General features: G+C 44.2%; 1 protein-coding gene across 8 annotated transcripts in view; it reads left to right on the forward strand.

Annotated features, from left to right (window-relative positions):
• WNK1 (WNK lysine deficient protein kinase 1) overlaps positions 1–24287 on the forward strand; it is a 2404646-nt gene that overhangs the window by 1032799 nt on the left and 1347560 nt on the right. For 6 of the 8 annotated variants that reach the window (XM_069628604.1, XM_069628602.1, XM_069628603.1 and 3 more), the window contains exon 9: positions 8607–9710. The exons of the other annotated variants lie outside the window; for them this stretch is intronic. In XM_069628604.1, coding sequence (XP_069484705.1) covers positions 8607–9710 — 1104 coding nt within the window. The remainder of the gene's footprint in view (positions 1–8606; positions 9711–24287) is intronic. 8 annotated transcript variants of the gene reach the window in all.

Genomic DNA, 24287 nt, shown 5'->3' on the forward strand with positions numbered 1-24287 from the left:
GTTGCATGAAAAGATGAGGCATGCAGACTGGCGCCTTTTGATAGCCCTGAAGAAAGTGGTACACTAACAGTCCACTGAAACCGATCAGTTCACAAACAATCCAATCTAGTGACAAACAAAGAATGTCACAGCTGAGGGTTGTTTCTTTCACTATATCGCCCTCTAAAAAATTGATAGAGCAATGTTACGTACAGCACGCAAAGTAAACAGAGTAACCTAACGATCAGCAGGTAGCTCTGGTGGTTAAGTGGGGTTTTCGCTCTACCAACTGAATTCAAACATATCAACTGCAAGTATCCCTTACAGCAGTGAGTCCTCTGCAATGGTGCACGGATGAATGAGTAACCTACACCAGAGATGAGGATGATTCTCTCGATCTTTTCTATTCTTCGAAGACAACTTTTGTGAAAGTGTTTTCTTTTTACTTTTTCTTCTTTTTTGACTGCCTCTGCTAGACATAGAACCCAGAATAAAATGTGAAACTTTTAATTTGAATAGCAGACACATGCCCAGTTCTATAACTGAGCATGTGCCTTTTAGCTAAACACTGGCAACGCAGGCAAGATTGAGATAATGGCTACACATGTTTGTACATTGCAACTTGTAGAATCAATTAGTCTGTGTGGTATTTTGATGTGACAATAGACTTGGGCAACCCACAGATGGTAACCCCAAACAGTCCTTCTTTGTGTTTTGTAGTTCTTCTTGTTCTTGGTCACGTCTTAAGAGTTCTGAATACTAGACTGTTTGGTGAATCAGCTTGTCGTCAATTTTTCTCCTTTTCTGGAATGTGTTTTTCTCCTACAGTTTAGCTTTTATTCTAGTGAACTGTTCAAGCGGCGCTGCTACATCATGTCTTGCAGTTTTGGGTGATGAAACACCCTTTGGTGGTCTTACAATCATGCTTACATCAGGGTTTCACCTAGCATTTGACTTTCGTTGTGTTCATGTACTGGAAGTCATTATTTTTTTTATTAGTTCTACCGTTAAAATAAATCTTGCAAATCTTCCTTTGGGATCCCAGTCGAATTATATTTAGTCTTGAAATGAAACCTGAGAAAACCCTGGCATATGCTGAAATAGTTGGTGTTTTGGCCTCATTGACTTTGTGTTGTCTTCAATGTGTGATTTAGGATTGGTCCCAAAGTCCTCTATTGCTTGAAGTGATTTTGGTTGTGTGTGGATAAGGCTCATGGAATGTTGACATTATTACAATTCTACTACATTTGAAAGGAAGCACCTAGTAATACTTGTCTTAAAATAGATTTACATTTCAGCAAGTGCTTCCATGTTAATTAAGATCCAGTTGCTTCAATGACATATGTCTATCCTTATGGGCACACTAAACATTATTTTCTAACCTAAAATAAGTGCTTTGATAAAACTAAGTGATAATTTCTTTTAACCTTTTGTGTGGCAGGATCAATTGCTTTATCACACTTGTTGAACTGTTATGACAATTTCTATTGCTGTATACTTATTTAGCCTAATGTAGACATGTTCACTAACAGTGAATTGCAACATTCAGCACATACCACTGCACGGTTCAAAGTTCAGATTCTATGAGCAGAAGGTAAAACCAGCACCTGGGTATCAGGCATAGTAGACAGGAGCTACTGCTCAGGAACCATCAGCGAGTATCCAGTGCACTGTAATTCTAACTTTCACATGAGATGTGCACTTTAACTCTTGCCCACTCTGTATGATCCATTATATTTAAGTGTCCTAGATGTGGCCTAATTCTTTATTTACATTCTAAAATAAATCAATGTCACATATTCAGGTTTGTAAGGCACCAGTTGGCATGGGGAGCCCAAAGTGGCTCCTGGTAACTGTTGATTTTAAGCTAACAAGGTTCTCCTAGGTTAGAAGCAGGAGCTAAATAGCTCCCAGCAATTTTGAAACTTCACTGGTGAAACACCCACCAACCCTCCCACTGGGGCAACAGTGATGGTAAAACCGAGCTTTGGAATCAAAATTAACCCAGGGAGTATTACAAATTGTAATTGGGAAAGTAACTTTCTAACTATAATCAATCAACTTTACTCTGACAAGTAGAATGCATTACATATTTAATAAACCACAATTAGACTGATAATGAGACTGCAAAGATCGTTGGTGTTCTTCGTCTAATATAGATGCGGGTGAAAACATGCATGTTTTCCCTCTGTGTGCACTCATTCTCAATCTTACCAACATTTTGGATTTTTCTCATGTATCAGAAACTGTTTTATGTTGCTTTGTTGTATAGTGTATGAATATCTGATTCCTTCTTGACTAGTTAGTTTGTTCTTGCTGGTTACATATGCCAGTAATTGTTCAGCTATGTGAACCTGGTAGACCAAGTGCATGCTTTATAGCCTGCATCTTGGGTAAAGCAGTTTTTAGATTTACCTTGTATGAACATAATTTGTATGACTGTACCTTTCAGATATTTTACAGGTTTGTTGACTTGAGAGGAAAATTGTGACTTTTATTATGATCTAAAATGAAATGCATTTTATTTTTGTTTCACTAAATGAAACGGGCAACGCCTTACAAGGGACCATTGCCACATGATTGTTCAATATTTCATGAAGTTATTTTTAACCACACTGTTTACCTGCTTTTGCAGGGCCTGTTTTACTTTTCAATACTGTTGTGAAGAACAGATTTGATTTTGAACTTTGGCTGACTTTTCTTTTTATTATTATTTATTTTTCTTCTCTTTAGCCTCAACGTGGTCGTAGCATGTCAGTTTGTCTCTCCAAACTCGCACCTTTTGCATCTTTGTCTTTTATCCCACCCAGTGCTCCTAATTCCCCTCAGCCAACACCGTCTTATCCACTCTCTCCTTCCCATCATTGGACTGCCCCTGAGGAATCGTTTGCTGAAAAGTTGTCAAAGGCACTGGAGAGTGTCCTACCTATGCACTCTGCATCTCCTCGCAAGCATCGACGCTCCAGCCTGCCTACCCTCTTTGCCAACCCTGTATGTGTGTCCTGTGCAGATAAGTGATCATTAAATAAATGCTGGTATGTGGTCTCAACAAAGGAAGAGCAATATGGCAGGATTTGCTTTAATTACTGGTAACTGAGCGCCTCCTACTCCTTGTTTAGCCTTTCTATTAAATGTTCAATCAAATGCCCTTTATACTTATGTATATCGCTCCCGAAGGACCTTTAATCAGTTGAGAGGGCAGCAAACCTGTGTACATTTAGTTGATCCATTGAAGGGTTGCCCGCCACTTTTCTAGCCAACGACCATGGGCCTCTGCTCCCTCGGGAGGCAAAGAATTGCACTTTAAAAAGGTCTTTGCGTCTCGGGATTTTAGTTTTTCATTCTGTGTTGTAGAATCATTTTTGGTTATTTCGATTCCTGAAAATATTCAGAAAATTCAATCGAGATTCAATGCATTACAATTCAGTGATTAACATCTTAAAATAAAGATTCATGTATGCAATAACGATTTGGAGAACGCAGTTCATAGTATCAAATGTATAAAATGAGTGTGTATTAATCCTGCTCCCTTCAAAAAATGAACAGTTGAGACACAGGTTGAAAGTGCATTTGACATATTAAAGTAAATGCCCCGATGCACAAATCTCTTTGCATTGATATTTGTGCCTCAATCTTAACAAGAGGTAGTATCCATCGGCTACACAGGCTATCATATAAGGGGCACATCAACAAAGTACATCAAATGTTCTCTATGTGAAGGACACTTATTGCACATTTCCAGGATCGAAATAAAGATTGCATAAGCAGGAGATAAAAGCAGCTCCTGGGTTTCTAGCATTAACCAATCACCAGGAACTACATATGGCGAACAACACGCTAGTACATAGCATTCTGCAAATGTAACTTCCACAGAAGTTACAAACCTATAATTTTGCCCATTATGTATCCCCCCTTATACTTTAAATGTCATATAGATGTGTACCAATGTTGATTTGAAGATTGCCCCACATGCTCAAAGGTAAATTAACAAAGGTGTATTTGTTATGGGGAGCCAAAAGTAGCTTCTGGTAGCTGTGGGTATCAAGCTAACCAGGTTCTTCTAGGTTACAAGCTGGATCTACCTAGTGCCCGTCAATTTGGAACCCTGTGTTTCTGAGGATCCTTTACACCACTTATCTGTAACATAATCCAATGGCAATATAACCAATCAGAGCCTAGCAATCAGCACTCTTGGATGCCGAGTTTGTACATGTGGTACTCTCTGCTTTTGAGAAAATTGCCTTTGGAACCAAAATGCCAAATGTTAGGAAAGAATCAGAACAGAATCCCAGTCATGTAATCTGCGTTTACCTACTTCGAGGGGTGTTAAATTATTGTCTGAACCAACAATGATAATCTGCTGCAACTACACAAAGAACAGGAAATAACAAATGCCTTGCATTCAAGAAAGAAAAGCGAGTGACCTTAAGGCAATCGCTCCTAAACAGTCTAATTGAATTCATACCTATACTTTGTGCTTAAATAACACTTTTAGGAAAAGGGCTGCATTTTTTAACTCAGAGGCTAAAACGTATGTGGTAAATGGCTGCTGAAAAATAATGAAGCAGGTCATTGGTCTTCGAAATTTCCTACCATCATCATAATGTCGAAAGATCCACCAAGCGCCACATGAAGTACTAGTCCACACTTCAAATAGGACCAGTAGAAACAATTCTTCCATCTTAAGTCCTGTCTGCTTATTTCAAGTATGGCATGGACTTAGCTCATGAACTGATTTTAAACATTCAGGAAGTCAACATGTTGAGCCTTCGTTTTTATCAGCCCATTTTTAGAAGCTGCAGTGTGTCTCATTGATCTTCGGAATACTTTCTTATCAGATAGGTCATATTTTTTGCTTTTCTATATGGGAAAATGGTCTCACCGAATATTTATCTTGAAATCTAAACTGCTCATTCCTGATAACCTATGTGTGGGTGACTGCTTAGAGTTGCTCTTGGAAGATAGTTCACCAAAAAACAAATATTCCATCCTCTACAGGTCCTATGATGGTCTATCATTGAGGAATTGGTAATTGCCTACATCTGTCAACGGTGAAAGCTATTATTGCAGACACCTTCACATACCATAATACTGCAAGATCTCATCTCTGGAGAAGTATAAGACTGGTGCCATGATGCATAATTCGATTGCCCTTTGCTCAGCCCAGGATGGGAGCACAATGAGGTTGGTTGAATGCTCAGTTGACTTGGTTCTTGTGAAACTGCAAGGATCACGTCCCTACTTAAATGTGAATCCTAGCAAGACACGTCTTATTAGTGTTTTCCTCTGGGCAAGCTTACTTCCAGGACACATGAACTGCTAATTGAGGCGTGTGCTCAACCTTGGTATCAGTCTTAAAACCCTTGACCTACCTGCGAGTGCTGATTCAAAATAGGCAGCAGTGTTGAAGGCAGTTATTCCATTTGCAGATGTAGTTTAAAATGGTCGCACACTTGGCTTTCCTTCAAAGCATTCAGAGACTAACGGTATTCATTTTTTGGCCTGATTATGCCAATCATATTTTTTGTGACACCCGTCTTACCTCATCCATGACCTACGTCCATGACCTACAGGGAGACGCTACTTCCCTACGGACCCTACATGAGGGCCAAAGTGTCTTTGGTGATGCTTGTTCGACTTTACAAATTCAAAGGTTTTCTACTTGAATAAATAACCGCTGGATGTTATTGATCAAGTAATCTTTTTGTTTAGTGAGGTGTCAACTATCAAGGTAGTCGTTGTTAGCACCTCTAGTGGAAGGGAGAAAAGGGTGGGTTCCTGAAACTTCAAAGTCTTGGAACATGGAGCAACAGTTAAGTGCCATGGGTGTGGAGAGGAGAAAAGTATAAGAAATAAAACGCAGCATTACATAAATATAGCAGTCAGTAAGTTCAGGAAACAAGGGCTGGGAGGTCTGTGGGAGCAGTTTAAATGCAAGAAGACATAATGTCTTAAGAATAAATTCAATAAGACTAAACATCTTGAACAGCTAGTCATTGAAGGCCCTATGGGTGTCTGGAGTGAAGGAGAGCTTGAAAAGGTACGTTGATAAACATCTACCGCACAGTAAGTGGTTGTTCAAAGCTCTCAGTAGGGCAGGTAGGTAGACATCCACTGTAATGTATAGTATAAGACATTCTCATTGATCCCCTACATACAACACTGGCCTCCTGTAGCTGAGGGGACTGGTATGCAGTTTGTACCACTTCCTATTTTTAGCTTTGAATCCAAGGAAAAGATGTATCTCTTAAAAGTATATTTCATAACAATATCATTTGCTTGTGCCTTAATGCCTGTTTCTCATCTTTTCTGAAATACGGCTCGAGGGTAAATGAACAATATTTTGGTGATCATGGTGCCAGGCTATTTACTAGTGAAAATTCTAACATAAAATCAAATGGTTGTGCCATTTATTCAAATGCATATAGATGCAATAAAAATGTCTATTATATTTTTGACCGTTTACTTATACTTTAGGTGCTGAAACATGCATTTAAGTTTACTGTTTCATAGATTATCTGGCATTCTGGATGCAAGGCATTGATCCTGATGAGGATCTATTCTGAGCATTACTACGTATGGAATTATGATGGGCATAAATATGTTTAGTACTGTTAACAAGCCAGATCCATAGTGGTACCTTAATGGTGGTGTGCAACCAAATTCTACTTTCAAGCTTTTAGCATTCTCTAACCATACTCACTTCAGGAGGGATAGTTCTGTATTTTGATTACTTGTTAAATTCCATACTTTTTCTTCCTCGACATTTGTTTCACAAAGGCAGTTTAATCCTTAATTCTCAAAATAATTTTGGGTTTGTATGGAAATTATCCCCCTGATATTCTTGCGTAGAGCAGTTTCAGTACACTGAATGCCTTCAACCACACTATAAAAACATTTTCTAGTTTGTGTTGACCCCACAATGGATAAGAGACGTTCTCCTTGTTGATATATATCACTTAAGGTTGCTGAGCTCTAGGTATACTATGCCTTGTTGACTTCCTTTGATTGTCTTCGAAACTGCCAGCAGTATGAGAAAGCAGATTTTCTTGTTGCAACTAAATTCAAAGATTCTTCCTCCACATCAGGTGCTGCAGTTTGTCAAATGCGCACTATTTCATAGGTTTGTGTAGTGCTTAGCTAGGCAGCCCTCCATAATTTCTACATTTAGCATTCTAAATGCCGATTGAAAATCTGGAGTTTGTGCATGATCTTGAAAAACCTGGATTTAGAGTAAACTTTATACACCTAACTCATTATCTTCGGCTTGGTAGTCTCATCCCATATGCTAGCGAAGGGACACACAGACAAATGTTTGCTTAGTTGACTGTCTGCAGGCCCCATTGATATTAGTAATATTCACAAACCTCCTGTCTTGGTTCGATGGTCTGTGGTCTGCTTTGCAGCTGGGTTTCTTTGACATTGGTTCACATATTGCACAAGCCCCTTTCTCATAGTTCATGCTAAGTTGTTGTACACAGGTTTGAAGACCCCCTCAGCTGTTTGAGGTCTCCCGTTATTTATACAGTGAAGGGGCATTTGGACAAATAGTATACATTTTACTTACCACTGTCCTATAAATCTGCTTTTATTGCTCTTTCTTGGTAATGCTGCGTAAAGGACATGCCTTGAAGCTTGCTCCTGCTTTTAAGATTGTCACTACAGAAGTGTAGGAAACGCCTAAAAGAGGAAAGCATTCAAACATGGTACAATTAAATCCTTGGCCACCGTGAAATGTGAATATAGATCTGTAGTAATTGCATAATTTCATTTTCCTCTTGAAGGTGAGACCAGGGACAAGCATATTCATTCAATTTAATTTCTAGTGTTCTGGTTTGTTTTAAATAATTGTATGCAGTGTTCCTGTCTCGAAAGAGCACAGTAGTAAAGAAGTGTTGGGTAGTTATCGTGGACTGGATGTGATTTGCATAACTAATTGATTTCATCCCAACATGCCATACATGCTTGTTTATCTTCATTTGCATAGTTATTGAATGCCCTTCCTTCACACTAATTGACAAGCACTCCATTCTCTTCAGATATATTCAAAACTGCATTATGTATTAAAAATGCTTCAGACACAATGGCTCCTTCATTATTGGGAACATTGTAGTTCTAACTTTAGAGAACATAATGTTTCCTAATGATTGTGCAGTTGGATGTGCCTTGTTTGTCACCTTCACTTGAAACAAAGGGGAGAAAAGACACTGTTGCAGCACATCATTTGAAGCTGGAGAATTGGGTTTAGAAATGTTTCTGCTTTACACCTAGCAAACTGTACAAATAATACATTATTTTGACCACCAAGAAACAGTCCCAAATTGCCAGTTATGCACACTTTACATTTAACTAGCTAGTCTATAAAAGCAGCTGGCGGCACAAGCATTTCCTTTTTTTTAATACAGTCACCTTGACCACATATGCATTTATTTAATGAATATTCTAAACCAATATCTGTTTTTCCAAACAACTTTTCCTGCACTCTAAGAATTCCCTTTATCCTGACTGTCTTGGAACTTGCAGCCTTTAACGATCCCAAGCATTACGTTCCATGTCGCTGTTTGTCAATGTACTGTTTTTCCTCTATCTTAATGTATGAATTCCTTGTCTTGTTCATGTCAATGCAGCCACAGTCAATGGTGCATCCGTCCGTGGGAGCCCCAGCATACCCAGATTCTCAGCTCTTTTACCCAACTGTTCACGAGCGGCCATTGTCCTTTTCACCACCACCACCACAACCAGCTTACCCTCAGAAGGTCGGCCTCACTCAGCGACGAAAGAGCACCTCTTTCCTGGAAGCCAAATCTCGGCAATACCAACACTCCGTGCAAAATGTTGGCCAAAACCTGTTCCCACCCAGCAGTGATACACAGCCTTTATTTGAGCCATTTCCTGTTTTCAGTGATGTTCTTCCTGGCCCACTAGTACCTGAACAATCTCATAGGAAATTACAAGAAGCCACTTATTTAAATAGCATGCATTCGCAACAACAGCCAGAACATTTTGACCAACTTGCATATTTCAGCTCTATTGGAACTGGATACATACCAGAAAATGAACATTTTCCACAGCACTCGTTTAACCGCCAAAACTATGGGCAGACCTACACTGGACCTCCTATCCACAGCCTGCATTTGGATCCTGGTCAGTACACTGCATCAACACATGCCTCCAATGATTCACAAGTGGCTTTCCACCAGATCTTTGTTCCTCATTCTGCACCACCACTGCTACCTCCAGGCAGTTCCAATTGTGTCTTTGAGTTCCACGTGCATACCTCAAGCTCTCCTTCAGCTGATGGAAACAGCTTTTTAACACAGAGGGTTTACAGAAGCAGGCGAGGGTCCATTGATTTCAATCAGGATGATTCTGGCCAAGCTGCAGGCCCCCATTGTCGACTGCAACCTGTTACTGAAGAGCAATGTCACCATTCAGTACCTGAACCTACTATTGTTTGGCATGAACCGATGCAACATATTCACACAGAAAGCAGCCCTGAATACTCCAGTGACTTCTCACAACAGACCTCCTCTGATCCTGGGGAATTTCTTTCTCCTCCACCATCAGGCTCTTCTACATCATTGGGTGCTGAATTTTCTCTACCCTATTCTCATCTTACTCGGACAGCATTTCAAGACCCACAGCTCGTTTTTTGCTTTTCACAGGGAGCGAACACTCGGCAGTCGTTGTCTACATCCCTTCCATTGGGGACTCCAGCTGCATATTTTCAGGTTAAGAGTTGATAATTTGCCTTCTGAAGTTCTGATTGGAGGCTTTACTTTAAGGTGGTGTTTTCCATTTACTGCATTGTTATTCAAGTACATATTTGTAAAGTGATTGATGTGCTGTAATTGGCTGTGTTGGTAATCTTCCAGGATTCACTTTTCTACTGCTGATTGATTGCCCACACAACCAATTGGAGCAAGGGATCTGAAAGAATTGCACAACAGTTATATATACATATATACAATACTTTGTCACTTGCTTTAAAGTCCTTTAACACCTCCACCCGTTCTTATTTTGAAGTGCCCTTCCTTGACAGTTGTAGGTTACTGGCTGATTCTTTGTCATTCTGCTTCTGATTGTGGATTTTTGGTTCTCTTTTTAATATTTACGTTTTTATTAGATTTACAGTCACAACAGATAAGAGAAAAACACATATCAGCAAAAAACAGTTCAGCAAAAACAAAAACGATACAAACATATATCACAAAATTCACCACAGTAGGAAAAACATCAGAAGGTAATATGTACAGGGTAGTAGACATTCTCATGTAAAGAGAGCTAGGAACCTACCCCAAATCTGATCAAATAAATTAATCTTTTTGTTTCTGAAAAGGATAATTCTCTCCAATCTGAGATCTGAAATCCATTCATTCTACAAACTTAGGTCTTTCCACTTCCTTAGAATAACTTTCTTGGCAGAGTTCGAAGTTCTGTGGAACCTACATCTTTGAGGATATGCGAGTTCAGCCACCAATTCATCCGCGCCCAGAATCACACTTATAGTCAAATTCCACATCAAGCATGAGAACCTCATTCATTTTCAGTGATGCCTTCCTCCAATAATGCCTCAGGTCATAACATTCCCAAATCATATGTTCAAACGTTCCTTTAGAATGTCTGCATCTCCAGCACGCCTCTGAGTCAAAAAGACCCATTACATGAAGCCTTTCAGGTGTCTAAAAAACCCTGTTCAATATCCTAATCTGACTACTTCTATCACCCAGATTTAGAGATGTTAAAGCCACATTTTTGCAGATGTTCGACCACCTATTTTCGCTCATCTGTGTCTAGAATAACTGACCTTTTGTCCAATAATTCTGAATTTGGCTTCTTGAATTGATTCAGCTTTTTGTATAGTCTTGAGGCCATATGACCTTCTGCTTTATATTCTTTCAGACAGGTATGCCACCCTCCGTCTGCACCAGGAGTTTTGTTCATCAATGCCTTCTTGAGTTTTCTGTATTCCCCTAGAGTACAATCCTGGAGATGTTTACTTGTAGATAGTTGATTGAAATTGAGCCATTTTTGTCCATCCATCAGGTCTTCCAGACACTGTATGGCCCTAGCAGCCAGTTAGGCCAGAGAAAAGCTTTCCCGGCCACCTTTATGTCGGGATTCAGCCAGATTGAGGTGATGGAATTACCTACTATATCCTGTTTCCTTTTCTTCATAAGTGCTCTCCAACATGATCTGATAAAAGGTGTTGGCGGAAAGGATTTTCAGCCAGCTCCATCCACAGAAGTAAGAATAGCTCTAGGGGAGAAAAGGGAAGATCTACTAGTTTCTGCCTGTGTCCATACATCATTCGAGTTTTCAATGAATGGGACCAGGTGCCTTGCACCAAACACCAATTGATAGTTGACAAAGTCCGGAACTCTCAGACCACCACTCCCCTGTGATATCTGCAGCTTCCACAGTTTCAAACGAGGCTGCTTATCTTCCCATAGGAATGCTTGAATCAGGCCCTCAATTTTCTTAAAGAAACCTTTTTTGATCTGTACAGGAATTGTGCTCATCATATAATTGATCCTAGGAGTCGATGTCATTTTAATAGCATGTACCCTGCCCCAAAGACTCAATTTCAGCTCATTCCACCTTTTCAGATCTGACTCAAAGTTTTGGGTAATATAAGCAAGATTGATCTCCATCATTCGTGACACATCCGATGTCCGCCAAATCCATAAATAACGCATCTTTTCAGGACCCCAATTAAAACCATATGTACTCCTACTTAAGATCGTTTTTTGAAGTGTTGCCAAAGAAGTGAAAAATCAAGTAAGTGTTATCAAAATTAAAAGAAAAGCATTATCTTGACAATTGTACATACTAGTAGCCTCACCTAATTTTGTTTACCATTGGCTTTTAAATTATCAAATAAATAGTCAGCACAAGAGTAAAACATTTGTGGTGATGTTTTGTTTGATGTTTGTTTTTAAAAGAGCTTTGGCAAGCTCAGCTTGTGAAATTGGCCACACTAGAGTTTGGTTAACATTTGTCACTGTTCTATCAGGTTCCATCTATGGCAAATATACAATTTCATATTTAGGAATTTTATATGGTGCAGCCTTTACTAAGAACCAAATAATTCGCAATAGTGGTAGTAGTAGATTTTAGACTATTTCAAAATGTAAAAATAAAATATGCAAACGTTAAACAAGTAAAAATATACATGCTCTTATGCCCTTTCCCCTTTACTCCATACTGTGTGGGGGCGTCCCTTCAAAGGGACGGGAGACGTAACCTTTTTCACCAGAAAAAACCTTCCCCTTTAAATTTAGAGGCGCGTGGAGGTGCGGCCCAGGGAGCATGCGCTGCCCTGACTCTGCCCTCTGGCACCACACCTCAGTCCCCTTTTCCGCGTCGACGGGAACGGGCCAAATTCACCAGCGCTCCTGGGTTTGGCTTTGGCCATGTAATTCCACATGCAGATACTTGTCCTTTGTCTTCTTTTTTTGTCCTTTTGTCATTCAGGTACTTGGTCCTCCGGCGTCACGCTCCTCCCAGGCGCATGTCGACTTCTACAGGGTTCAGCAGGTGTCCAGCCTGCAACGGGCTATTACCAACTTCAGACCCCCACGCCCTCTGCCTACGTTGCCTTGGCCCAGACTACGGTTGGCAAGCTTGTTCAGCGTGCGGCTCGCTGTCTTTGAAAGCGCTGAAGAACAGACTAGCCAGGTGGAGGGAGCTCTTCCAGAAGTTGCCTCCAGAGGACATCAAGAACTTTGTGAAACATCGAACCAGGCCCAAGGTAGGGCCAATAGTCTTCATTGCACCCGCATGGTAGGCTGCTTCCCAGGGCCTCTCCCGCGCGGGAGGGACAGTTTAGGTCCTTCTACCAGCACGTGCACCGAGGCTGCTGTAGCCACCGGCCTCTGTGCCGAGGGACCCTCAGATCCTCCCGGTGACAGTGTTGAGGGACCGGAAGGTTCTTTTACCAGGTTTTCAGCCGAGGGGCTCCACCCTTGTACCAGCACCATGGCCGATGGGCTACATCCCAATACCGGCAATATGTCAGAGGAGGCGCCTAAATGCAGCTCTACCGACCCCCGGGTCGAGGATGTCGCACCTACCGGGTCTAGGCCCGAGGAGCAGGGTAGGCCTTGTGATCCACACACAAGAGTCTTGGACGAGGCCGGGCCCAGCGGGCAGAGCAGCACGTTGCAGGCAGCTTGACAAAATGGCCACCGCGCCAGACAGAGGCACCCGTCTGACGCCATTCCTGGAATTTGGCGAAGGAGTGTCAAGGTGGGACTGGCCTCAGCCAGGTTCGTGGCCTACAGTCTACCCCACTTTTGCGTAAGGGAGGTTCCCTTTGCGTCCATATGGACAGGGTATGCAGCGGCTCCAGCAGCTCCCTGCTACCCCGTCAGCACCCCCTGCCGCCACCTCAGCCAGTGAAGAGGTCCTCTTCGAGGAGTTCCTCGGCCTCATGAAGTCACCTCGGATGGGGGTCATCAAAGACGCCATAAGGGAAGTCCTTCCCGCAATGCTGACGGCATCACAGACGCCTCTGTCGGTACCCCAGATCCTGGCCTCCGGCTCCCCAGCTGACGCCTCAGGCTATTCCGTACCTGCCTACTGAGCCTCCGGCCGTGGTCCCTTTACCCCAGCCTCCGGCGCCAACTACTACTCCTCCACAGGATCCCCCAGATCCACAGGATATGGATGAGGAGGAGGATCCTGACGCGCCATCCTCGGCCAGGGCCTTCCACAAACGTCTTACTGGGCTGGCAGAGTGTCTGCCCCAGCTCGAGGTCAAGCAGCCGGCAGAGGGGGTCATGGCTGAAGTCCTCACGCAACGCCACTCTGCCAAAACGGGGATTCCTATGCAAACCGATGTAGTATCCCTGCCCAAGAAGGGTTGGCTCAAGCCCCACTCGGCCGAGCCGGTCAATCAACGCCTGGACGCCAAGTACAGGCAGATGGAGGGGGATACACTCTCGATCTCGGCCCATCCTCAGCTCCACTCCTCGGTGATCGCTGCAGCATCACTGTACTCCAAGCCTGTCGTCCTCCGCTGCCTCCTCTGCAGCGCTGCTACGCAAGGAGAAGATCTTGGAGGCGTATGGCAAGAAACTCTAGTCCATCGCATCCTTACATCTTCATCAGGCCAACGCAGATGCCATGCTGGCTGTCGCCAACCAAAGATTATGGTGGGAAATTGCAGACTTCTTTCCGGAACTCCCCACCCAGAGCCAATCACATTTTAAGGCGGGGCTAGCGGAGGCTAAACTGGTGGCGCACAATCTCATGGAATCCACAGTGGCCCATATTGACACCTCTGGCCGTGTCATCTGGATTGCCACGGACATGAGAAGGACAGCCTGGCTCCGGGCGACAAAATTCAACCCGGAGGTCCAGGAATACATACCAGATCTACTGTCCCACTCCTCCACGGACGAAGAACTGGACAAAAAGAAAAACAGCTCACAAATGGCCAAGTCTTTATCCATCCTTACAAAGACTGCGCCCAAAGCGTACACCCAATCTCAGCAGCGCTCCGAGAGGGGTCGTACGTATGGAGGGTTCCGAGGCTTCTAGGAACGTAGATCCCGGCAGCCAGACCGCTCGCCGTCTCAGGACCGGTGCAAGCAACATAAAGGGGGAGGGGGGTAGTAAGGGCTTTTCCCAGTCCCCCTCCTCCGCGACAGCCTTCGAGGGAAAGAAGGCATGACACGCCCCTTCGGCTCGACGTGTCTCCGGTGGAGGGCAGGCGAGCTCTCCATGCACATTTCTGGCGCCAGAATTTCACGGACCCCTGGATCCTCTCCATAATATCCACGTGGTACCGCCTCCCTATCCCAGCCTCTCCTCCCCCCCACTGCCACAGGTTGGGAAAGCAACTCTTGGCAGAGATCTGGTCGCTCGTAGAGAGCCAGGCAGTGGAGGAAGTCCCATCCCTCTCAGCAAGGCTTTGGGTTTTACTCCAGGATTTTCGCCATTCAAAAGAACCACCGGGCGGGCCTGAGAGTTGTGTTGGAACTTTCCACCCTCAACCTCTCCCTACCCCTGCCAACATTCAAGATGGTTACGCCAGCTTTTATAGCAGAGGCATTTGACAAGGGAGACTGGATGTGCTCCTTGGACCTGAAGGACGCGTACCTGCACGTCCCGATTTGGGAGCCCAATCGTTCTTTCCTCCAGTTCAGGATCATGGGCTATCATTTTCAGTACAAGGTCCTTCTATTTGGCCTCAACTTGGCCCCCAGGGTCTTCACCAGGCTCATGAATTCAGTGGCGGCCCTCCTCGGAGCGCAGGGCCTCCACATTTACCCATACCTCAACGATTGGCTCGTCGGGGCTACATCTCCGGATGCGGTTCAGCACTCTTCCCATGCCCTTATGAACACTCTGCACGATCTGGGATTTTCGCCCAACCTCAAGAACTTGCAGCTGCAATCTATGCCCACTGACATTTTTGGACCTCATCTGGGACACTTGCTCCCAGAGGATGTTTCCTTTGGAGGACAAAATCTCTGCTATCAAGAAGGCAACCACCCACAGCAGAGAAGCAACTTCGGCATGGTGGTACCAACATCTCCTGGGTCTAATGGCAGCGGTCATATTAGCCGTCCTGCACACAAGACTATGGATGAGGAGGATTCAGCTGCACTTCGCAGCCTCATGGAAGCAGGAGCAGTGTTCTTAATCCGAGCTGATCAACGTTCCTTCATCTCTCCACCCAGACCTAACTTGGTGGTCCAGAGACTGCAACCTACGGAGGGGCAAGCCCTTCCGTCGGCCCACTCCGCAGGCCACAATCTCCACGGATTCCTCGCTCGAGGGCTGGAGATGGCTCTCCAGCCCTCGAGAGATCGTTCAGGGTGGCACGATCTCTCGGTTCACAGCAACTGGACTCGACAGGAGCAGGAATACCACATCAATTGGCTAGAGCTGAACGCCATCTGGCTGGCGCTCAGGGCCTTCCTACCACTTCTCAGGGGTAAGGTTGTCCTCATCCAGACGGACAACTCGACCAGCAAGTACTAAGTCAACAAGCAGGGAGGCACCAGATCCCCTCCTCTGTGCAGACTGGTGATCAGCGTGTGGGAGTGGGCCCTGGAAAACATTGGGAGTGGGCCCTGGGGGAATCCAACCTGGAAGCGGATCTCTTTGCCACCGGGCACAACAAGAAGTGTCCCCAGTTTGCATCCTGGCAAGGTCTGGGCCCCGGCTTTGTGGGGGGGGGGGGCGCATTTCACCTCCAGTGGATCGGTATGACAGCCTATGCCTTTCCGACCACACCCTTGATTCACAGGGTAATTTGCCAGATCAAGGAGTCTCGCCAACTCCTCATCATTCTAATAGCTCCATGGCGGCCGGCCAGGCCATGGTTTTCGGAGCTTCTTAGTCTCTCGGAGGTGCCCCCAATTCACCTCCCGACGGGCCCAGCACATCTTCTGGAACAGCAGGGGGGGCACAGTTATCCACCCGGCGCCAGGGAAACTAGCCCTCACAGCGTGGTACCTGAGCAGATAACGCTTTCCTCAGCCTCTCACAGGCCAATCTGGAGATCATACAGGGCTCCAGGAGCAAGGCGACCAGGTCCCGGTACAAAAGCAAAAGGTTCAGATTCTGCCACTGGGCAGACTCCAAGGGAATCGACGACCTGGCATGCACCTTAGACAACGTGCTCTCCTTCTCGGCGCACCTCGTCCACTCAAACATGCAGTTGGACACCTGCCGCACATACCTCGCAGCCATTGGAGATTACAGGAACTCGGAGGAAGACTTTTCCATGGTTCCACCTGTCCGTCAAGAGACCGCAGCCCGTGTGGGACCTTAACATAGTCTTGGACGCCCTGGCGCACAAACCGTTTAAGCCAATGGCGTCCGTGGGCATCAGGCTAGTCGCCATCTAGACAGCTTTACTAGTCGGTCTCAAATCGGCTCGTAGAGTTGACGAAATCCAGGCGCTGGTGGCTCGGAACCATATACTACCTTTCACAAGGACAAAGCAGTCCTGCGGACTCACCCGGCTTTTCTGCCCAAGGTTCCGTCTGCTTTCCACTTGAACGAGGAAATAGTCCTTCCTATGTTTTTTCCCCGATCCCAAGGACGAAGCACAGAGTGCTGCGCTGCCTGGATGTCAGGCGTACCCTAAAATTATACTTAGACAGGACCAGGGCCTTCCGCAAATCGGACGCCCTGTTTGTCACTTTCGGAGGCTTAAGACCAGGCTATCGGGCCTTTAAGGCTTCCATATCCCGCTGAATGGTCTCTGCCATCAAAGAAGCGTATGAGGGCCAGCACAAGCCGCTCCCGGCCAACATGCATGCCCACGCAGTCGGGGCCAAGGCAACGACCAACGCATGCCAGAGCCATGTCCCTTGGCAAGTCATAAGCAGGGCTGCCACGTGGGCCTCTCCCTCGGCTGGTGGTTCTCAGGAACCTATTTGCTTAAGGAGGGTCTCCTCTCCACCCTGGGCCTACAATCCGTTGTAATCGCCCATACAGTATGGAGGAAAGGGGAAGGGACGTAAGAGTCATTATAAGTTATTCACCGTAGTGACTAACGTGCTCTTCGTCCATAGTCACTAACGTACTCTTCGTCCATAGTCCTCTTTCCTCCATACGTCCCACCAACCTCCCCCCTAATAATACTGGTGTCATTAGGCAATGTAAAATCTATTGTCAATGGGGACTGAGGTGTGGCGCCGGAGGGTGGAGTCAGGGCAGCGCTTCCTATGAACTGTGGTTATTGGAAGTTAACCAAAGTTCACTTTTGTAACCTAGCTTAGTATCAGCAGGACTTTGATTAGCACCAGGTAAGGTTTCAAGCCTCACTGTTCACAATCAGCGAGGCTTGAACAGTCAAGGCTCTAGGTTCGTACAATAACTGGTGTCAATATAGCATTGTGCTCAATTCTATTTGTGATAATGCCTTGCTGTATTCTCAAAACTGCCGGTTTCTGTGTACATATATAGGCATCCTAGACAATATTCTTCCACAACACCTTAACTGTAATGCCATGGTTTAATATATGGTTTGTTTTTGCAAGTTAATTTAGCCCCTGTTTTTGTTAAGTGGCAAGTCATGTTTTAGTGGAGATAGTTTGGCCTAATATTCTAATGGCAAGATTCCCAATTCCTCAAATTAGGTTCTCTGAATAGTCCCAACTGTAAAAGCCAGTGGGTTGTCGGAAATGTGTTTTTCACAGTCTTTGATTTGCTCAGTGCGCAGAAGTCCTGTATCTCGCCAGCAATCGAGACAGTAGAATTATACGCCTGGCAGCAAATATTGCAGGGTTGTTTGATACTGGCTGAAGTTAATAGAACAACTTACTTAAACCTCTGTTCGCTTGATGCAGGAGGAACACCACTTTTGTTTAAGTGTTATGACAAGGTAAGTTATTAGACAACCTGGGACCCATTAACACTCAAAGTTTCACTTTTAGGGAGATGTCCATCTTTCTTTCACAATCCCCAGTTTACTATCATTATACATGATTTCATAATATCTTTTAATTTCCTAGTGCCATTAATGGGTGTAAACTGAAATCAATTTTTGGAGAAATGGTTGTATGTGCAGGCAAGGATGACATAATGTTGGTCTACATAGACATTTAATGGTAGATTACTTATTTGAAGGTAGTCGCTTCTTACTCTAGAGCTGAATCCATCCAGTTTATATGTAGGATAAAGGATAAAAGGACTAATACGCAGCCTTGTAGAATGTACCCTGATGATGGCAGAGCAGTCTGTTAACCGTGAGGTTATTTTAATTTTATTTGTGCGTAGTGTCCAGAATAATCTCTAGTTATGGTTTAAGTATGCAACATTTAACACCACTAACAAGCTCTTCTCTAGTTCACGTTTCTTGTTTGCTAGTAGCTCTGTACTGGGGGTGAATCCATTGTTCCTCTCTTGAAAGCTGTTTGTTTAATCTCATGCAGTCGTTTTCGTAAGTGTCCATCTTGCATGTCCACTGCTCTACGTACATATTTCCTAATCACATTAACTTATTTGCTTATTTGGTTTTGTGCTTCCCCCCCCCCCCTCTGCTTGTGTGGGGTCAGTTTTCTTTTTGCTAATTTTAAGCAACAACCAAAGTAACAGTCGCCGTAGAGGTGTCTGGTTCGAGTGTAAAAGATTACCTTTTAACAAAGGTTAGTGGCTTATTCCCTTGGACGAGACCGGCACTGGTCTACTCTTGTCCTCTGTTGGCCCGCTCTTTGATTGGTTACTGCCATGGTGTTAGTGTGAGGCTGTCCTTGGGATTGATAAACCAGATGTCTATGGTGACTGTGTCAAACGTTCTCAGAGTAGTTGTGCAGTGCTCAGTGTCTCACACCAGGACTCTGCTGTCAGCCCCTGTGCCCTCCTTTCAGTTTGCCCTGATGTGCTTGTTATCCTGCCAGGGTTCATCTCTCCCCCATTACCTGTGTTGCCCCTCAGTATCATGGTGCTTATAAATTCAACAGAAGGTGATAATCCCCATAATAAAAGAATATTTGAAGCAGGGAAGGACAGGTACAAAGTAAACCTGGTTAACCTGATGTTTTGCCTAGGTTTGCTGTGCATTATCTTACCAACTGTCAGGTCAACAATTGCAACCTTCTTTTAAGATGTTCTTGGAGCAAGTACTGGGCACCGACTCAGGGACACTTCTGTCATTGAACCCCATATGACATGGACTGGAACCATACAATACTCCGTGCCGATTGATCATTTTTTCTGCTGTCTTTTGTAATTCAGACATCAACAAATTTGAAAGCAAGGTAAGGCTGAATGTTATCTTGCATTTATAGAACGCCTCCTTCCATAGTTTATGGCTTCAAAGTACTTTGCCTGTCAGAGCGGCAAAGGAGGAGTATGATAGAACATTTACTTGTAATAGGGGAGAAGCAAAGTCTGGTAGATAGTTGGGATAAGAGCAAGGGATAGATAATATGCTCAGGAAAGCATGAAGCTATGTGTACATTTGGACCAAATGTATCAGAGTCAATTGTATTCTATGGGGCTCAGCGCCAAGATATGAGAAAGCTGGAGGAGAGGTGTTCTCCGTGCACTGGGGATATGTCTGAATATTACTCGATGCATGGTGAGCTTGGGCATGTTATGCCCAAGAAAACATATGTGGCAAAGCCCTTGCACTTACAACAGTTGGAAGGTTTGTATGTCAGAAAGTTTGCAAAAGCTCCTGGCAAAACAAGCTACCAACCCTCACATTTGTTGGTTTTCTCATTTATGTCATGGTAACCAAAATCCTAGGTTTGTGCTTAAATTGCCCATGGCCAGACTTTGAGTCTTCCACAGTCCCAAGCACCACAATGTAATGAAACTTCCTCTTCTCTTCTCCTCCTCTATCTCCCCCCTGTCTCCCTTTTTTTTCTCCCCCACCGCTCTCTCCCGTCCCCTTCTCTCTCCGTCCCATTCTCTCTTGGGTTGACTGAATTAAAGATAAAATAGTTGCTCTTTTGCAGGTCAAGGCCCTCGGTCTTCAAAGACAAGGGACGCCAAACCTACCTTCGTTCTGCCCTGAGGCAAATTGTTTTTAGAGTTGTGATTCGAAGGAGGAGCATTTGGGCAGAGTGATCGCTCATCCTTTGAAATAACTGGTGGCTTCCATAAATGGAGTTTATTTTACTTGACCAAACCCAAGGCTTGTGCTTCTGTGCAGAGTGCTTAAGGACCCAAAGCATGTCATTGGCTCCACGTTGGTCAGATGCTTGTTTCTTCCATTGTCCTGTTTTTTTTAAACTTCATTTTAAAAAAAAGAATCTACCAACACATAGATAAAACACAGAACACAATCAAGTCTAATATAACATCAAGAACTACACATTTTGCCCGATTTGTACAATAAATACAATGATCAACACCAAAAGTGCTTGTGTGCATACAACGCATAGTAATTTCTATCATAACAATATCAGTCTTGACCGGTCAAATATTTGCTTAGGGCCCAAAACCGGGCAATCCTTCATTGACTCCTGGAGTAACATGGGCAACAGGACACACAAAGAATATGATTATAGTTATGGAAGAAGATTGTTCAATTTCACTCTTCTGTACCAAGCCTCAACCTATAGTAAACGTAGCCAGGGGTACCCTAGCTCCTAAACAGAGCCTGATGTCCCCATCAACAGTTGTAACCTGCTTTTGGAGTAAACAATGCTTTAATGACACATTTCTGAGGTCCTTGTACACGGGACAAGAGTAAAAAATGTTACCTTGTATGTTTTATGGCTTCACAGCGCTTGGCCTGTATGAGAGGCAACAGAGGAGTATGATCGAACATTCAGTAGTGGTAGGGAGAAGCAAAGTCTGGTAGCTAGTTGGTTTGAGGGTGAAGGATAGATGAGATGCACAGGAAGGCATGACTAGCCTCGCAATATCCCCTTGATCGCTCGCATTGGCGAGTGCTTTTTAAAAAGTTGTCTGTCTATTGTGGTTTTTATATAGCGCCCTATCGCCCATAGACCTCAAAGCGCTCACAGGGACAGACAACATGGAACAGATCTCAAGCAGGAGATATTGTTGGTTGGTAATTTGGTTGTGTACCAATTTTATAGTACTCTGCCAGGCATGCGAGCGTCTAATGGAAATCATTGTTTTCAGTCAATGTATTGCTCCATCTATGGAAGCCTGTAGGTGGCAGCAGTGCATTACGTTCACCAGATTAATGTTACAGCTTTTTTTTTTTTTTTTTTTTTTTTTTTTGCCGGCCTGCAGGTTGTAATTTTGATGCTTGAGCTGTCGGTCTTTCATCCTTATTATCCTGATGCTTAAAAGCTACAAGTATGTGGGGTGGGGGTAGTGTCACCTACTACCCGACTCACAGAGCTTTATAGAATAACAAGGGTGTCTCGTGCATAGGATAATTTACTGGCCGTTGTTGCTTACTGGCCAGGGATAGTGTGAGAGATTTAAACTGCCCCAATAATGAACAATAATCATTAGAAAAAGCAAGGACGCAACAAAAGGTCAACTGCAGGATGTGAACTTGGCAGTGTGCATTGTTCGATTCAACTATTGGATTTGTGAGTCAGTAGTTGTGAATCAATGGATCCCGTAAGGGTTTCGTGGAGTGGCGGGCACCTGAGTGCAGTGTGTATGTGTGTGTGCTCTCAATGGAATAGCAGGGACATGTGTAGGCCAGGATTGCTGACAAAGCCGTGTGTGCCTGCTAATCCTGGAATGTCTGGGGTCTAGGTCAGAATTGAAATACATTGGCAAAGCTGAATATATATCCCAGTGCTAGAATAGTGTGCTCATGGCAGGATTGAGATGTATTAGCTGAGATGTGGGTCAGTAGTAGTCCTGGAATAACAGAGGGTGCTGCAGGTATCTAGTTTTGAGTTGATCTGGAAGATCAGTGTGTGGGTTCCAGTACTGAAATAGTGGTGGCAGTTATAAGTCAGGTTTGAGGTGTATTGACCGAGCACATGTGTTCCAAAAATGGAACATCAGGAAGTGCTACAGTCTGAATTGAGATGTTTTAGCAGAGCTATATATGGGTAGCAGCATGTTTCCGAGGTCAGGATTAAAAGGCATCTGCTGAGTTGTGTGCTGATAAGAGTAGTGGATAAGCAGGGGGTGCTGGAGGTCAGCGCTGAGGTGCACTGGCATTTCTGGGTGTAAGGGCCATTACTGGACTAGCAGATACTTACAGGTCAGGGTTGAAATGCACTGGCAGAGCTTTGTCTGTGGATTGCAGTACTGGGATAAGTGGGTGCTCCATGCCAGGAGTGTGATACATTGATGGAGCCTGTATATGGCTGCTTCTCCGGGAATTGGCATATGTTCTTGAGTTAAGCCACTTTCATCATTGATTTTGAGTAATTTTCAACCACTCCTCTATGGGGCAGACTTGGTGCCATATCAAAGTCAAAACCCAGAAACGGCCTCCCCACCATCTTTAACCTTTCTGCATGGCCTGTGGGCTTGGAATTGGTCTGTGCAGTAGAGTACGTTGTTTCTGAGAATGTCACCAACGCATGTCTTTCTTTAGCTACCTCTGGTGGATTTAGATTCGCTTTTTTTGTGTTTAGTTGTGTTCAGTTCAGTGATGTTTAGTTGTGCTGCATTTATTTTTTTGTTTTGCTTTGCTGTTTTTGATGTGTTTTATTTGTGGTTTGTGGCTCCATTGATGAGCAGCTATGCAGTGCAAAGTTTTGCCTAGATCCTAGTACATCGGAACGCAAACATATCTCTGGGCTGGTTCCATTTCCTGTTCTGAACCGCCTCATCTAGGCTAGTGTAACAATGTGTGCAGCCGCAGGGGCTTGGAGATCCGCGAAGGATCCGTCACTGAAATGCCCGGCAAACTATTACTGCCCCTGGTATGTGTCAAATGCCCAAACATACCAGTGCTCACAAGGAATCTGCGGCAAATGAACCACGCTTAATTAGGCGCCGAATGACTCACGCCCAAACATCGTGCTTCGTATAGAACGATGGTTAATGGTTTCTGGAGCTGCTTCACATAACCAATGTCCTCTACTGTACTGCGATCAGGACACAGATAATTTGTTGAATATTGACAATTGCCCCAAACTAAAGTCTACACGTCTGCTGTGCAGAAGCAATACCGGCATATTTTAGTATAGTCCAACATATTGAAACAGAGTGTTCAGCTATAATCGCATAGCATCACAGTGTTGTTGCATCTGTATATTTCTGTCTGTCCTTTTAGTCTGTGGCCTTTTTTGGTGCAGTATTTTCTCTGCTTCATACTTGCACTCATATGTGCTGCAATCTCAAACTGACTTTATTTAACTTTGTGCTTTCAACGTTGACGGCTTATTTATTCATTCATTTATATCTATATTATGGTCGCTACCTAAGTTGTGTTAAGTTGTAAATGGTGCATGTCACTAATACCCAACCCATTTCTATTATATACATAGCTTAAACAGAGTGTCCACTGAAGACAAAAACACATTTCTTCACAGAATCAGTTATGATAGCCCTCTCAGGCTGGATCCCTTTGCTTATATTTGAGGATATGCGTATATTTCATGTGCACTGCCACTCTACCATAACTACCCACATTTACAAATGGCCGCGTGTGCTGCGTCAGGAAGAGCAAAACGAAAAGCAGAAGAGAAGATGCACATTGGCTCTCCATGGCGACCTGATGCAAGGGAGCTGGAAACAGAGCGAGGAACATGCAGGACTAGCGGGACGGAAGGGCAGGTCATTGATCTGCCAATGAAGGAAGGGTCAGAAATCCTATCCAGAGCTTAGAAGAGAAACAGAAATAAAACGCACCAGGCAGAAAATCAATGCGACAGAGGTCCTATATTGAAGATTTTATTTGTCATTCTAAGGGAAGAATCTACAATGTGATCCCA

The sequence above is a fragment of the Ambystoma mexicanum genome, chromosome 12 (genome assembly GCF_040938575.1).
Source record: "Ambystoma mexicanum isolate Mex_15411 chromosome 12, UKY_AmexF1_1, whole genome shotgun sequence".
Lineage (NCBI taxonomy): Eukaryota > Metazoa > Chordata > Amphibia > Caudata > Ambystomatidae > Ambystoma > Ambystoma mexicanum.